The following is a 17,683-nucleotide window of genomic DNA, read 5'->3' as shown; positions in this document are numbered from 1 at the left end:
AGCAATTGCCACCTTCAGTCCTTAAATCTCTGGATTCTTGTTTGTGCTTCGTCTTTGTTTTTCAAGGACTTCCATTATTTTCTTGCCAGCTCACTGACAAATGCTATACAATATTTTGTATTGTTGTGTTTCAAGAAGACTTTTTTTTTTCTCTAGTATTCATACTAGGAGTTCCTAAGTGGCACAAATGATTAAATGCTTGACTATTAGCCAGAAGGTTGGTGGTTTGGACCCATTCAGCAGTGCCTCAGGAGACAGGCCTGGTGATCTGCTTCCAAAAGGTCATGGCCTTGAAAACCCTATGGAGCAGTGCTGCTCTGCACACATGAGTACACCATGAATTGGAATCAACTTGACAGCAACTAACATGAACAAACAACAGTATTTATGCTACAGTTGTCTCAGAAATGAAAACCTCTTTATGTATTTATTAAAACCCCATGCCTTTTCCTTTCTAGACAGATGATGATTTCCTTATTTGGAAGAACCTTTTTAATTTCTGCTGCATTTGTGTGCTGTTTACTTGTTTACTCCTGGATTAGTAGTCTGGTCTTGCCTTTACAGTGGGGATCTGTGTTGTTGATATTTACATTCCCAGTGCTTGCCTAGCAAATTTCTACTGAACTAATAAAGTGCTTTATTTGGGAACAACATGGCTGAAAGCTGTGCCAGAGTAACAATTCTGTTTCATTTTTAGATTCTGTTAGAATAAAGAAACTGACCCAGTTTGTTTGGGCTTATACTTTCACCCCTAGTGTAACCTCTCCCGCTCCTAAAAATAAAACCATTTTATTTGGCAAGATCCACATAGCAAGTAATAACAATAGTTTAATTAAACTAATAAAGTTTTGGAACAAAAGCTCGTCACATATTCTTATCACACATTTATCCATGACGGGTATAAAATAATTTACTTAATTACAAATAATCTATTACATATAATGGTACATTGTATATATGTCAAGACACAATTAACATACCATGATGCTGTTTTATCCATTTTTGCTAATTAGGTTAATTAGCATTTTTAGTGGTATTAGCTGAATGTGTGTTTCCCAGCCTTCCAGGCTGAAAGGAAAAAACAAAACCCTGGCTACCAGCAAACCAAGGTGAAAACAGTGCAGAGCTTGGAGAGGAAGGAAAGTCTGAAAATTACAGTGGGGTGAGTGAAGGATCCGCACATGCCAGAGGAGTCCTGGAGACTTGCACGAACAGACAGTAAATAGGCACTTAGTGAAATTGCTACTATTATCTAGACAAGATCCAATCCTAAATAAGATACTGGGATTTAAAGTGACAAAGGTTTCTTGCTAACCTTTAAGTGATGATCAAGATAATAACAAAAACTCTATGGACCATAGAGTGTGAGGACAAAGATTCATTTGAGCATCTGTTTAGGTTGCCTTTTGGAAACTTTCAAAGACAGTATGCAACCCCCAAATTAAAAGAGCTTAAGAACTTTGATGTAAATGGGATAAATGTGAAATGGATGAGTTAAGTCATTTTTGATATGTCAGTCAAACATAAAGATGTAGGAAGAGAACTATGTGGCTTGCACAAATTTTGATTATTATTTTCCCTATACCTACTTGGCAGCTGTTGGAAGTAATTCATTAAAATTATCCAAGCAGAATGTTTATATTATTTTCTTGAAAGAAAAATTTACTCATTAGAATTTGAAAAGTTCTTCCATTTTCTCATAATGAAAACATATTCATCATATAATATAATTCAGCAGTGATAAATTGAGTGACTAGAAAAAAAGCAGAAATGTAATAAATACTATGAATCATAAATAAATGTGTAACATATGATAGCAAAAGAAACAAGTAAATAAAGATAGAAGATTTACACAAAATCAAAATATTTATATTTACAGGTTAAAATAGACAAATGTTTTGAAAAATAATTAAATTTTCATTGACTAATAAACATGGACGAATAATGAACACGGACAATTCTTCATATACAACATTTTAAAAGAAATGTCTTAATTTTTTTAAAAAACCTATATTACATTATATTACACTTAATTTCAAAAAATAATTTTATAAATAATCTTATTTGGAAAAGAAGAAAACAGGTCTAAGGTCTTCTGTAAAGGTGCCAAGGAAGATTAAAATGAGCAAGGGTGTCTTTTTAACCTTGTCTTTCATTTTATTTTTAGTTTGAGAATTGCTGTATTCTAACCTCTCCATCTTCCTTACTTGTGCATGTTATTTTTTTCTTTTAATCTAATTTTTAAGTGCAAATAGACCTTACTATTTGTCATATCCTGAGTGCTAGAGGTTTATTCTCATCCTACTTTTGTTTGGATGCTCAGTTTTGTTTTCTTTTCCCTTTTTGGTTTGCCAATAATAATTTATTTTTCTCTTTTAGTAAACATTTTAATAGTTTTTAATTTTTTATTCTTTATTTTCTCTCTGAAATTTCATTTCAAATTTTTATATTATGGAGCTATGTGACTCTTCTTTCTGCCTGTATATACAGCGATAATTCATTAAAATTTTCTTCCTCTTTTTACATATATCATTATATATTTCAGAAAGAAGACAAACATTTTTAGCAAAGTTGTTATACATACACAGAAACATGTTAATAGTTTCATAGAGTTTAGTTTTCCTTTCTAATTATGCTGTGTTAATAGTCCAAATCATATCAAGCCTTATGCATGCTGCTACAAAATGCGTTTCTTAGTGCACTAAACTCATAAAGGTATGAATTATATTAAATTAATCCAACCATATGGTCAGTGAGAAACGAATCCTTATCTATGGGTTTTCTGTAGTTTAATGGATTGAATTCAGCTATATTTTTGGAACTACTTTTTCCATTTTAATTTTGTACGATTTCTATATTAAGACTAATATGAGTGGGATTTTTTTTTAAATGAGGGAATTCACATTTCATTTACATTGATTTTTTTTTTATCAGCACCACCAGATGACTGGCCACAGCATTGGTTTTTCAGCAAACTCCCTTTGCGAAACACTACAGAAATGATTTATCCGAATAATAATTAGCTTACATATTTTATTTCCTATATCTAGTTTCATAGGGGGTTTCTGAAGTAACACATTAATTTTTGAAATGTTAATCTGAACTTGAACTGTAAGATAAAGCAAATGCTCTAATCTTTTTGAAGGTCAAATTATAAATAAATCTTAGGACAAAGCAGGATGCAGATAGTCGACGAGTAAAATCTGAGTCCCAGGCTTCTGGATGAGGGCATGTAGGTGTGCTTGGGTTGTATCTCAAAGGAGATGTGGGTACTTGAGTTTTGACAGCAGGTCTCACTGGAACCACAGAAGCTACACCAGGTCTGATTTGAATCTTATCAGTTATCCAGAGCCAAATTTTACAGTGAATTCATAATGGTTCCAAAACTCACCACATGATAGAATACTCCTGCTGGTCATGGCATGGTCTGATTACTCACTGGAGGAGCCCAAGCAGGATAAGTGTTGAGATCAAACATGGGCACGATCCAGGTGGACATGCCGAGCATCACCACGGCAACACCCACAACGTTCACACCAAGTCCAGCTTTAACCTTAAACCGGAAAGAGCATGAATCAGTCTCCCAGGAAGTATCTCCAGAAGAACTAGAATCCTGTTGCTGAAGTGTCTGTCAGGTTTACATGACTCCTAAATGATCAGTAGAAATTGCTGTTATTTCATAAAACATGGGGGCCTCCACTCAGGACAAAAGAGAATCTGTCCCCAACTAAATGCCATTTAGGCAGAGAGTCTCAAAGTGGTTCATCTTAGGAACATACCTAAGCTATTCTGATTAGAGAAAAACCCCTTTAACATTTTGCCATTTTGTATTAAATCACAATTTGTGTTTTATCATATTTCAATGAATAAAATTCAGCCCATTATCGCTCACATGATAACAAGCTGTTTGTAACTGGATCCCTTTCATAGTCACTCAATATTATCTGTTCACCTCTCTACATTCTCTTACTGAGAATTATTAATGCCACTCTTTAGAGTTCCCACTTTTTTCTAGCTCTTAGGTCATCATTCTGGTGCCTACTAAATCGTTTCCAAGGTGCTGTTTATCCATTAAAATAGAGGTCAGCAAACTGTTGCCTGTGGTCTGTTTTGTAAATAAAGTTTTGTTGGACAAGAGCTATGCACATTCGTTTATGTATTATCTATGGCTACTTATATGCTACAATGACAGGGTTGAAGTAGTTGTGACAGACCCATAAGTATTTACTATATGGCCCTTTATAAAAGAAGTCTGCTGACCTATGTACTAAAACGTGGGGTCCCAAATCAAAAGGTGGGATACCTAAACCAAAACCAAACCAAACCCAGTGCCGTCGAGTCGATTCCGACTCATAGTGACCCTATAGGACAGAGTAGTACTGCCCCATAGGGTTTCCAAGGAGCTCCTGGTGGATTAGAACTGCTAACCCTTTGGTTAGCAGCCGTAGCACTTAACCACTACGCCACCAGGGTTAGGAGTGATTATTATAGAAACAAACAAAAAAAACCCATGGCCTTTAAGTTAATTCCAACCCGCAGCCACCCTAAATAGCGTTTTCAAGGCTGTAAATCTTTACGGAAGCAGACTGCCATATCTTTCTCCCATGGAGCAGCTGGTGGGTTTGAACTGTTGATCTTTCGGTTAGCAGCCAAGCGCTTAACCACTGTGCCACTGGGGCAAGCCGCTCATTTACTCCAGAATCCTGTTTTTTTTTAATACACATGCATAAGGGCATTGCTTACACTGCATTATATACATTTTATTTTCCAAGAGGATATTATACGGCTTCTTCATGGAGGCCATTCCAGAATTTTTATGTAACGGGGGCTCAGGAACAGCAATCTGGGCAGAAGGATGAGAGCTGGGATTTACTTTGGAACTGCGTTTGCATAACCATTTCCTTGGTTATCTGCTTGTTCCTGTTGGTTTGGAGATTGGTAATGAAGGTAAGGCCTGACTACAATACTTTCAAATCAGTTCTTGACTCCAGCCCTAGTTTGTGTTTGGTGAAGATATGCATGTTTTGTCACTTAACTTCTCCATTATCACATGCTTGTTCTATTACATCAGTGTGCCAGTATCAGAAAGTCACTTCTCAGGAAGCCAGAGGAGAGGTATGAGAATTGGAACATCTGTCAGGCATTGAGCCCAGTGTCTTGTTCAGAGCAAACGCTGGTTGCATAAATATCTGCGTGTCATGGACTGAATTGTGTCCTCCAAAAATATGTGTCAACTTGGTTAGGCCATGAATCCAGTATCGAGTGAGTGTCCTTCATTTTGTGATTTTCCTATGCATTATAAATTATAATCTCTGCCTGTGGTTAAAGAGGATAAGGGTGGAATATAACAGCCTTGTTCAGGTCGTATCCCTGATCCAATGTAAAGAGAGTTTTCCTGGGATGTGGACTGCACCGCCTTTTATCTTACAAGAGATAAAAGGGAAGCAAGCAGAGTTGGGGGACTTCATACCACCAAGAAAGCAGTGCCAGGAGAAGAGTGTATCCTTTGGACCTGGAGAAACTCCTAGTCCAGGGGAAGACTGATGACAAGGACCTTCCTCCAGAGTCAATAGAGACAGAAAGCCTTCCACTGGAGCTGACACCCTGAATTTGGGCTTCTAGTCTACTAGACTGTGAGAAAATAAATTTCTCTTTGTTAAAGTCATCTCCTTGTGGTATTTCTGTTATAGTAGAACTAGATGACTAAGACACTGTAATAGCAAACCATAGAGCTATTTTGATTGCTGAATTTCATTAACCCTATTCTTTACTATTTAATCCTTTTACGTAGGTTGGATTGAATCCTGATTTTGACATGTAAGTTTAAGCAGCTGTGTTAAACTTCTCTTTTCCTTCCCCCAGGGCATTACTGGTGTATTCAGTATCTCTGTATTTATGACCATAAATTCAAATGGCATGTTTCTTGCTAGTTATACTCTCAAAAACAACCAGTTGTGCACTAACCTTCTGAAGCAGAATTCAAGCCGTGCTTTCTGTGGAGGTTGGTTAGTGTATAAAAATAAAGATAACCCCAAACCACCAAAAATGTGTATCAGAACTGAAAATACCCTTTCCGATAACTCACCATGTCAATGACTTTAAGATGGCCATATGAAAACACAATGGCATTGGGTGGATTTGCTACTGGTAGGAGGAATGCAAATGAAACACACAGGGTAGAAGGTATCAAAATATAAAGAGGATTCACTTGAATGGCTTCGGCCTGTTGGAAAAGATAAAAATGAATCGGAGTAAAATTGAGGGTAGACCAAGCATCAAAATGAGCACATTTACTATAACAAACTTTCGCAGAAGCGGTATGAAACCTGAAGACATAAAATCATGTCTTTATAAGAACAGCTATACCTTGAAGAGTTTTGTTCCAGAATTGTCTTTTTCTCTTGTTTATTTGGTTATGGGTACCCATTTAAGCATTATAGCCTAGCTCATTTAGAAAATTAACTTTTATTCCAGAAAGTAAATTAAAAAATTATAACCATTTATTATTTACTTAGTGCTAGGTGCTGTACTGGAAACCCTGGTGGTGTAGTGGTTAAGTGCTACGGGTGCTAACCAAGAGGTCGGCAGTTCAAATCCTCCAGGCATCCTTGGAAACTCTATGGGGCAGTTCTACTCTGTCCTAAAGGGTCGCTATGAGTCGGAATCGACTTGAAGGCAGTGGGTTTTGGGTTTTTAGGTGCTGTACCGTGTACATGTGTATGTATACACATACATAAATGTTTTTGTTGGATGTAGTGGAGTCAATTCTTACTCATAGCAACCTCAGGTGATAAGAGTAGAATTGCTCCATAGGGTTTTCTTGGCTATAACCTTTACGGAAGCAGGTTGGCCAGGTCTGTCTCCTGCAGAGCCGATGGGTGGGTTTGAACTACCAACCTTTTGGTTTGTAGCTGAGTGTTTAACTGTCATAACACCAGGGCTCCTTACATATTTATGTAAAAATTCATGTATATATGTGTACATATAAATATATACATGTATTTATCTTCATTTAATTTTCACAATAACCTTATGAGATGGCTACTAATACCCCAAATAACAGATAAAGAAACTGAGGCCCACAGAAACTAAAGTAACACCCAAGCACGCTGCCAGTGATGCTTGGATCAGGCCCCAGGTCACACTGGCTCCAGGGCTTCTCATTATACCACTCCCTTTACAGCCTCTGTGGCACTACTATTTTTAATTCCTCACATAATTTTCTAACTGCTCCTTGTTGGGGGTGGGGGAGAACACAGAAAAAAAGAAAACTGAAATGATATTTTACCAATATAAATTGCCTACATTTTTTTAATCTAATATGATGCAGCAGCCCGAGAATGCCAACATATGCCTCTTTGGTGAGGGTGGGGGAGCTTTAGGGGAAAGCATAATCAATTCTCACAGCTGGTGGCAGAACAATCCCAGAAGGGCAATCCTTCTTAATTTGTTGTATTTTTCATACCACACTCATCTGCTCGAATAAGAACAACTTTTTACTTAAAGCTGTTTCATGTCATTGTCAGCAAAGGTAAAATGAGAGGGAAGACATCTAGGTGGGTAGAAGAAAAGAAGGCGGTTTCTCTCTGCCTCTCCTACTTTTTTTCTTTTTTTACTCCTACTAGCATCTCTGCTTATCTTTTTTTTTTTTTTTTAATCTTCCCTGGGCCAGCAGAGAACTGTCTAAGACATTTAAGCTTGAAATCTGAACAGTAAGCCTAGCCCTTCATTCATTTGCAAATCACTTATATGAAGCGCATCTCAGAAAGCCAGGAATAACCTTCAGCTGGGAGACCTGGCAGTGTTAGACACTAAAGTTGCCAGGAAACACTGAATCCTGAAGCCTTACAGCGGCAATGGACCTAGGCTAGCCCTCTCACTTTTCTGCAAATGAAGCAAGAGTGGGGAGAGAAGGTAGGTGGTTCACTTAAAATCAAGCCACTTGAATAAAAAATAAAATAAAATAAAATAGGTATCTGAAGTCAAGATCTCCTAAAACAAAAAACAAAAAACCTTTAATGCTAATAAAAACCACTCTTTAAGTTAATTGTAGGAGGGCCATTGGGGCCAAAAAAGATCCCACATCACAATATGAGAATCAGCATTTCAAAGTAGATCCCTACTCTTGATGAAGAGTGACACGGCATAAATAGAATACTCACCAATGGAGATAATATCGGGAGAACGATAGTAATAGTAGCTGGGTTGCTGGCTACCTCTGTTAAAGATGTGACGATCAAAGAAGATATCAGAATTATTAGCCAGACCGATAAGGAACCTAGAGGAGATAATTTATTTCCTATCCACTTGGAGAGTCCTGACTCCTAAAAAACAAATTTGCAATGCTTTCATTAATCGTTTATTTTATCAGACACATTTTAAATACATAAGAAATTATCATTTGCTCTCAGAATTCAGTTTCTAAAATATAATTTAAATTTCTCAGATTTTTCTGTGGTTTGGTAGATCTGGGTGGCTTTAACAGGGACAAGCTCTCAGTCTTATTTTAACACGACCAACATCTTTTACTGTCCTATAGGGTCTCTATGAGTCAGAATCAACTGAACGGCAACCAGTTTTTTGACATGCTTCAAGAAGTGTGAATTGTTTTCCCACATTTTTTTCAAATAAATATTAATTTTTTAAATTAATATATATAGATAGTTTAACAAGTCCTGTAGTACTATTGGTCTTTAAGAGCCACCCTTCCGATCCATGTCTCCTCACTCCTAAGTTCTGTTCTGCAGAGGCAACTTTCAACCCTTGCTAGCTTTTTATACCTAGCCCTGACTGCAAAGTGGTTAAGCGTTGGACATCTAACCAAAAAACTGACAATTTGAATCCACCAGCTGCTCCTTGGAAATCCTGTCGGGCAGATCTATTCTTTCCTATAGGATTGCTATGAGTTGGAATCGACTCCATGGCAACCGGTTGTTTTATTTTTTTTGGTTTAAGTATTCATGGAGAGCTTTTGAAATAATATTCTAACTATGCTACTTCTTAATTTTAAATTTATATATTATTTACTGACTTCCTAATAAGTTAGATATGGATGTACTTTTCTTATACCATCGACCATATATTTATTTTCCATCCCTTCACACTGATACATCAAAATTTTTGGCTAAATCAATATTTAATGTCTCCCGTTGTGATTATATATTGTTCATAGCTGAGCCACTTAGTGCACTATGATTACCTTTGCTCTTAAAAAACATTTTTTTTGTTTTCCCAGCAAATAATTTGTTTCATTCTTTTTGTCTGCTTAGTCTTCTAAGTACCTATCATTAGTTCTTCATTACTCCCTCTAGTAAAACAGAAAAACCCCTCTCCTAGCACTCAAACATATTGGTTAATTGTTCTTTTCCATTTTCTCCCATGGACACTTTCCTTCTGGAGTGTTCCCTCCTCCATCAGGACTTGATACCTTTTAGATCTACTCCACTGTTGCTTTGGGACCTCCCTTCACTACCATACTATGACTCCCCTTTGCCTCCCTCTGATATGAGAGTCTCTAGTTTCATTTCTTGTTTATTCTTTTGTGTTACTGGAGCTCATTGTCTATGGCTTCCTGAGAACTGGTGCATGGCAGGTAACTTTTTTTTTTTTTTTTGTCTCTGCAGGTCTGAAAACCTCTTTATTTTCTTTTCACACTGTTTTGATAGTTTAGCTTTTATAGAACTCTAGATTTGGAATAATTATCACTCAGTGGTTTTTCCAATTTCCTTTGGCTTCCAGTTGGACTATTTAGAAGCCCAAAGCCATTCTGACCTTTTCATTCATTATGTGTAGTGCAGAAAAATAGGTCATGCTCAGATTAGCAGGTATGTTATTCTGTTTCCCAACCTTCCTTCCCAGTAATGCATCAATGGAAGGGAAAACCCTCCTTTTGTGATGTGTGTGAATCTATTTGTGGTTTTGACATATCTATATATATTGGTTTTGACTTTTTTGCTGTCTACTATTGAAGTCATACTGGCACAAATTCAGAAACCCTGGTGGCCTAGTGGTTAAGAGCTATGACTGCTAACCAAAAGGTCACCAGTTCAAATCTACTAGGCTCTCCTTGGAAACCCTATGGGGCAGTTCTACTCTGTCCTATAGGGTCACTATGAGTCAGAATCAACTCAACAGCAATGGGTTTGTTTGGTTTTGGTTGGCACAAATTCATCCCAGAATATAACCATAAATAACATAGGTAACTGATTTTTTTTTATCTGATTAGATGCAGCTGAAAAAGATTGGACATATATTCTTCCCTCTCTCTGGAGGCTGTTGGTAACCTATCTCCATCCCTAGAGTTCCAAAATCTTCATAAGGTACTCTGTTGTTGGGCACTCACTAACTCAGTTCAGAATTCCAAAGCCTTCAGTTCCAGAAAATGTCCTTCTATTATTTTTTGGAAATGTCCTTTCTTTTATATATATTAATTTACTTTTTCTAAAACTCCTATTAGTTGGTTGTTGGACATTTTTGATTGAAGTTCTGATTTTCTTATCTCTTTTTTCATAATTACCTTTTTTTGTCTTTTTGTTCTACTTTCTGGAATATGTTCAAACTTCATCTTCTAACCTTGCTACTGAATTTTTTATTTCTGCTATTAAATTTCTAAATTTCACAGGCTCTTTATTTCCTTTTTTTTTTTTAAATAACATTCATTTTAGTTTCATGTCTGTAATGTTTCTAACAACTTTCTGAGGCAATCAGTGACAAATTTGTAAAAGCTTTCCTTGCTTTCTTCGTTATACTTGCTTTTTCTATGGTCCTTTCTCCTTTTTATGTTTATCTTTTGTTTGTTTCTTGTTACAATATTAGAGGCTCTTCCAATTCACTGGTGATCCCTGACTACCTACTCATGTTAAAGGATAACTTGACATTCTACGTCTGTAGAAGCATTGTTGAAGGCAGGCTGTACTGCAGGTGATTGAGTCGTGAGCCAGTGCCTCTTCAGTTCAATGTTGTTAGGGAGTAAACCTCCAGTTTTCTGTCACGGAAAAGGAAGAGCAAATCCTTGGCTGTTCAGAACTAGTGAGAGTATGTGGGAAATACACAGCAACTTAAACCCTTTTTAAGCCATTCTCTATTCTCAGCCTGAGCTTCTACCCTGCTATCTCTAATTCCTGAGTTCTTCCAGGATCCTTGGATTAATCGTTTTATGTCTTGCTGGTCCTTCCCTTTCTAGGCCCAGAGTTTTCATCTTTCTACTCTACCAAGTCAGTTACCCCTCAAATATCTTCTTTACATCTTCCAAATTTGATCAACTCTCTTGTCTGTTATTATCTCCTCCCTCATATATTCTTTGTCTTTATGGATTTACACTGTTTTGTTCCTTTTTGCCATTTTAGTGGGAATTTGAGAAGGAATTAAAAAAATAAAGATAGTGTTAAATCCTCCATGCTTAATTAGGAGATGAATTCTGAGGATTGTGTGAAAAGGTAAATGAGAAGTTATTCACTGGATAAGAACTTGAAAGTGACTACAGAAAAAGAATTGAAAGTGATTACAGGGAGGTAATGTTTAAAAAAAAAAAAAGGCAAGGAGTATTTAAGAGAGAGAATTGCAATAAGGTGAACACCTTAGTAGCTGCTATTGTCCCATTCCTAACTTAAAGGGTTGTCTGGTTTTGGACATTTCCAGACTAACTATAATTTGTAATAAATTAAAACAAATTAATAATCTCCAAATCTTTGTAAAACCAGTTCTAGGAGGAGATTTATCCCCAGCCATGTTTTTGAAGCCAATGTTTTCAACCTGCCTGCTCAGGGGAAGGGTATTCTGTGGGTACTCTCTATTCTGTAGAGATCTGGTTCTATGTTTTATGACTTTTACAGCAAATTAGACCTCCCTCCATGGTTCCCCTGGTTCTTTTACTGAGAGAACACAGTCCATCCGGCTAAGTCCACCATTTTTCATTTCCTTCGATTTTGGCTATTCTATAATCTGGCCAATGCTTTCAAAACCACAGTGAGTGTCTGGGGCCCAATCCAGACAGATGCTCTGGAGAGGAAAAACAAGACAAACTCACATCAATATCAGACTTCCTGATTCTGTTTTCCCTGCAATTCGAATTAACAGACATAAAAATGGAAGTTGTTTATTCTGAGAAACCAGGCCATATTACTGCTGAAAAAGTGGAAAAGAAAAGTGTATTTGTCTTATATTTCTCATTTCTATTTGGGTATTCTCTGAGGCAAGCCAAATCTGGACCTAAAAAGATGTTGTTGGTGGCACTCAGAATTCAGACAATTTCTAAGACTTGCAGCTATTGCTAAATTCTCTTGCTGAAAGCTCAGTACCCAAATACTACACAGAAAAAATTGATAATAAAGTCAGAAGCAAAGAAGAGAAGAGATAGTTACTGGTCTTGAGGAGTATAAGTATAATTTAACTGCCTGGAGCTAAAGGACTGGACACAACACCTTCTTGCCATCCTTTTCAATTTGAGAAGGAAATTGGAGAAAGAAATGGAACAGCTACGAACTTTGAATGTTTTACAAAAGACTACAAACTCCAGGAATGAGAAGTTTTTAATTAGTCGAAGAGTGAAGGATTTTAAAGCAATTTTTGGTCAAGATATTTTTCTTCTAGCAACTCTACAGTGACCAGTGCAATTCCAAAAGCCAAGGGCCTCCCCAGATCACTGAGTTACAGCAACTGGACAGCTATGTCACAGAAATAGCCAACTTTATTCCTTCTGATGTTTCAATTTCTTCCTAAGATGATGTACATTAGACAAGATTATGTGAAATGCCCTCTGGATTTTATTCGATAAACATTTATTAAGTGCCTTTAACGTGAATATTATTCCTCCTTCCTCTTTGATAAAATTGGACCATGATATTTTGAAGAAAAGTCTAAAAGCTACTCAAATTCATTGTGAAATAAGGTCAAAAAACAAATATGTTCAATAGGAATCATTTTACTTATTATTTTTATGTACACCTTTTCTTACTAAGCTAGTCTTCTAACACAATTTCATGGATTAAGAATTTTAATCTTCTTTGCTTTATTTCTTTTGTCATTCTGGGACACCATAAAAATGATGTTTTATGCTTGCAACCTATAAAAATTCTTGAACTCTGAACTCAGCTCATCTGTGCGGTATTCACACTGACGGCTATTGATATCTGCATCATTGAAATGATAGAATAGAGCTGAATATGCCAAAAACCTGAATGTCTCTGTGTTCTTCTTTTGTTAACAGTCTCATTAATTGTTAAATATCCTAGTCGCAGAGTTTACCTCACAGCCATCTGCCAGGGCAAACCCTCCACCAACAAGAATGGCTATATCCCAGGGCATGAATGACTGGAATTCTTTCCAAGTAATCAGTGGAGAGTAATCAAAAGCAACTGCAAAACAAAAGTCCTATAGTTACACATTGCTTAAAATATGACAACAAGACATTTTTTTTTCCCCAGAATACTAAATAGCCATCTTACAGGAAATTTGTAATATTCTTATATTGTTTTTTAAAAAATGCTGTAACTTGGAAAATTCCTTGGGTAATATTATACAATAAATTTAGATAAATTATAACATTGTCATTTATAATGCTATTAATTCATTCATTCATTCATCCCACTAACTCTTTGCCTACTATGAGTAACATAGTGGATGGGACTTCATTATTCTTTTCTATACAAAATGTCTGTAATATTCCATTGGTTTTGATAGGGTCAGTGTAGTATTATAATTATGACTCACTACTATTAACTTGACTATATTATTATTTTTTTAATCGTGAAGAGGGGCATGATGGATTCACCAGGATTCTAGTTTAAAAAAAATAATTTCAAACTTTAGATGAAATAATTTCAGTTACAGTGAGACCCTGGATCCCTGGTGGTACGGTAGTTAAGAGCTTGGCTGCTAAGCAAAAGGTTGGCAGTACAAATCCACCCGCTGCTCCTTGGAAACACTTTGGGCAGTTCTACTCTGTCCTGTAGGGTCACTATAAATCAGAACTGACTCAATGGCAACGGGTTTGGTTTTTTTGGTTTAGCGAGACCCTAAAGATACTCATAAAGCTATTATCATAAAGATTTATTTTGATACTTGGGTACTTATCTCTCTGTCGATCTGCTGAGAAAGAACTTTATCCATGAACAGTTAGCCCCATTTAACATTTATGTGCAACAGGTAGCCTTCTACATGATGAGATTTCAAAGTTACTAATAAGCCTCTTTCTTACCTCCTTCCCTGAAACCAAAAACAAACCTACCCTCACTAATGACTAAAATTTTGCCATTGCTTTTCTTACTTGGATTTAGGCCATATAGTCTGTTGAGACTCAAACATTTCTAGGCTGTACCCCTCATTTTGGAAACCATGGTGACCTAGTGGTTAAGTGCTATGGCTGCTAACCGAAGGGTTGGCAGTTCAAATCCACCAGGCGCTCCATGGAAACTCTACGGGGCAGTTCTACTTTGTCCTGCAGGGTCCCTAAGAGTAAGAATCGACTCGATGGCACTAGGTTTGGGTTTTTCTTTTTACACCTCATTTAAAATTTGACATATCTTATATGCTATTTTAAACCTAATGTAAATGTGTTTATCAGGAAGAACAGGTACTGAAGAATGAGGGGAGAGGGAAAGGTGGATAAGGGTAAGGCTCCCTCTGAGGGGGAGATTCAGATGTAAGGGCCACGGAAGCAAAAGCCAAGTATTTGTTTCTCAACACTTGCCGAAACTAGGCATTAGAACTTTGATTATACTGGTCAAAGTCCTCAAAGTCTCTTATGGATATAAATGTCCTGTATTGTAACATCTCACGATAACATGGGTTTGTGTGATATTCTAATCTCGAGTAAAGAACAAAAGGCATTTGTTTTTACACTATGCTGGTCCCATGTATCATGTCTTAGAAATCTGATACATTAATCATTTATAGATTATGGCTCAAGGATCCAGGTAAGCCAACCCAACTGCATGAATCCCAGTTCCACTTCTGTTAAAAATCCAATTCTACACGATTATTCTCAGACGATTATAAGTCACTTGTTTCATATTGATAACATAGGAACACGACCACCCAAAACTTGTGTAAAGTATAAATACAGATGAATCCTATGTTTAAGAAGTATGTGTGTGTTTTTCTGGGGGCATATGTGTGCAAATGTGAATGCTTCTTTGCCCACGTGTTGTAAATATAATGGATGTTCCCATCGAGTATCTTTTCTTTCAATGGTGACAATAGTTTATGGCTTGCGTGGAGCTGATTTGCATTTCTTCAGGACCACGATAAGGGTGCAAATGCTCCTTCCCTTCGAATTCCTCACCTTTTTAGGTCCTCAGCATTTATTACCAAGGGCTCATCACAAAGCAATGACATCAAGTTCTCGTTCCTATGTTTCCCATAGTCAGATTAATTCTAATTATGACGGAAAAGGAAAGCTCATCACAGGTCAAATATTACCATTTGTAGTAGAGCCCTAACCATGGTACATAAAGGAATTGACTTGCCATTTCTGCAAAGAGGATTCCCCTTGTGAGTGGAGAACATGCTCTGGCTGAATAGGGGTTGCAGTATGCAAATCGGAGCTCGTGGGGTAGAGGGTGTGTCAGCATGCCCATCCTTTCTATTTTAAGTGCTAATTGAAACCAACAGAGTATATTTTTACTCTTCTGTCAAATTCATTCAGAATTATACATGATACTTAACCAATTTCTCCTGTGGGTGTGGTTTTAGTCAATCTATTAGCTGGGATAAGAAAAAACAGGAGTCCTACAAGTAAGGCAACAGTTGAATCTGTAGCAAAACTTGGGTACCTGAAAAAGGATAAATGAATGCATTAAAAAATAGAATCAAGAATTTATATGAGATTAATATCAATTGGTTATGCTAAAAGTACTTCAGTAGTAGTGGTAATATAGGTCATTTACTCTGGATAATCTTCTCTAAAATCTACTGATTTCCACTTAAATGGCATACTTTAGTAAAACTGAAAATATCAGATCATATTCCCATATATTTATCTTTATTTTCAATAACATTTATACACATGCTGATTCACTAGGGCAACCTGGGAAACTTCCCTTTTGGGCACTCTTATAGATCTGTTAATTTCTCCTTTAAATCAGTTATTTTAAAAAATGAGATTGGCAGAAAATTGAGGATGAAACAATTTGTAGAATAGGCAAAGCTCCATATGCTTGATTTATTATATCCTTTTTTTTTCTTCTATCTATTGAAATGTGGCTAGGCATGGATGTTTCTAGAGACCCTGAAAACTCTTGTGTAAATTGTCAAAAGGAATCGATCTGTTTTCTAAGACACAACACCTGCTTCTGCATTTATAGACCTGAGCCATATCAAACAAATGAAATCAACCCATTTAAATCATTGCACCCTAAGAAGCTCAACCAAGAACATTAATTGCTGGAATGGGTTCTGAGATGCTCATAAATGATCACTGTACAAATCAAGAGTGATTCGGGAACAGATGGAGGTCTTAGAATCACCAGGCCATTCTAGCAAATAAGACAGCTTCCCAGAAACCTCAACAGTTAAGAAGCTCCTGGAAGTGAGATGTAAGTGAAACAGGCATAAATAATTAGAATTCAGTTTTAAAAGTCAGTGATATTAACTAGTGCACCTTTAGAGCAAGAGAAGAAAATATGAAGACCTTAAAGATTACAAAAGTCACTGGGCAATGTGTACATACTCTAGAAGTTCTGTATTTCTGTAATTTACTTGAAAAATCTTAATAATCACAGAAACCTACTATATTTCTCAATCTAACAAAATTTAAGGCAATCTGCATTTCTTAATATAGAACTATTTTCTTTCTTTGTTGAGTAAAAAGCTACCTTGGCATCCTTTGTTCTACAAACTTTACTATTTTTATAATTTCATTGATTTCAAATATAATTTTAGCTTGGATTTTTGCCAGGTTGGGCCAGGCATCATGTAACTTGATTTGTTTTATATGAAAAGACATATTGAATTTAGTCCAGGTTCAAGCAGATGGAATGAAAACATTAGGTGGTAGCTACAGATCTTGATACATCGCTCTAGTTCTGGAAATTCTACTCACCTAAAACCTTTACACAACAAATATATTTTACAGAATATATATTTTAAATTCACCATTTGTCTGTCAGTTTGTCTTATTGTGGAGGCTTTTGTGTTGCTTTAATCCTGGAAGCTATGCCAGTGGTATTTCAAATGCTAGCAGGGTCATCCATGGTGGACAGGTTTCAGCAGAGCTTCCAGACTAAGACAGACAGGAAAAAGGATCTGGTAATCTACTTAAAAAAAAAAAGGCTATTAAAAACTTTATGAATAGCAGCAGAACATTATCTGCTATAGTGCCAGAAGATGAACCCCTCAGGCTGGAAGATGCTCAAAATACAACTGGGGAAGAGCTGCCTCCTCAAAGGAGAGTTGACCTTAATGACATGGATTAAGAAAAGTTTTGGGGACCTTCATTTGCTGTTGTGGCACAGCTCAAAATGAGAAGAAACAGCTACAAACATGCATTAATAATCGGAAAGTGGAACTTATAAAGTATGGATCTAGGAGAATTGGAAATTGTCAAGAATGAAATCAAATACTTGAAGATCAATATCCTAGGCTTTAGTAAGCTGAAATGGACTGGTATTGGCCATTTTGAATCAGACAATCATATGGTCTACTATGCTAGGAATGACAAATTGAAGAGTAACAGTATCACAGTCAT

At 36.5% G+C, this 17,683-nt stretch overlaps 1 protein-coding gene across 1 annotated transcript in view; it reads right to left on the bottom strand.

Moving 5' to 3' along the window:
- Positions 1 to 2,806: 2,806 nt before the first annotated feature.
- The window catches only part of SLC13A1 (solute carrier family 13 member 1), an 86,968-nt gene continuing 72,091 nt past the window's right edge, over positions 2,807 to 17,683 (bottom strand). The window contains exons 11-15 of the mRNA XM_064289762.1: positions 15,664 to 15,770; positions 13,243 to 13,352; positions 8,163 to 8,324; positions 6,086 to 6,223; positions 2,807 to 3,553 (exon numbers count right to left, since the gene is read on the bottom strand). Of these exons, the coding sequence (XP_064145832.1) occupies positions 3,416 to 3,553; positions 6,086 to 6,223; positions 8,163 to 8,324; positions 13,243 to 13,352; positions 15,664 to 15,770 (655 nt within the window). The 3' untranslated portion in view covers positions 2,807 to 3,415. The remainder of the gene's footprint in view (positions 3,554 to 6,085; positions 6,224 to 8,162; positions 8,325 to 13,242; positions 13,353 to 15,663; positions 15,771 to 17,683) is intronic.

Source organism: Loxodonta africana, chromosome 8 (genome assembly GCF_030014295.1).
Source record: "Loxodonta africana isolate mLoxAfr1 chromosome 8, mLoxAfr1.hap2, whole genome shotgun sequence".
Taxonomy (NCBI): Eukaryota; Metazoa; Chordata; class Mammalia; order Proboscidea; family Elephantidae; genus Loxodonta; species Loxodonta africana.
The sequence above is the reverse complement of the archived record's forward strand: the minus strand, read 5'-3'. Positions and strand labels throughout refer to the sequence as shown.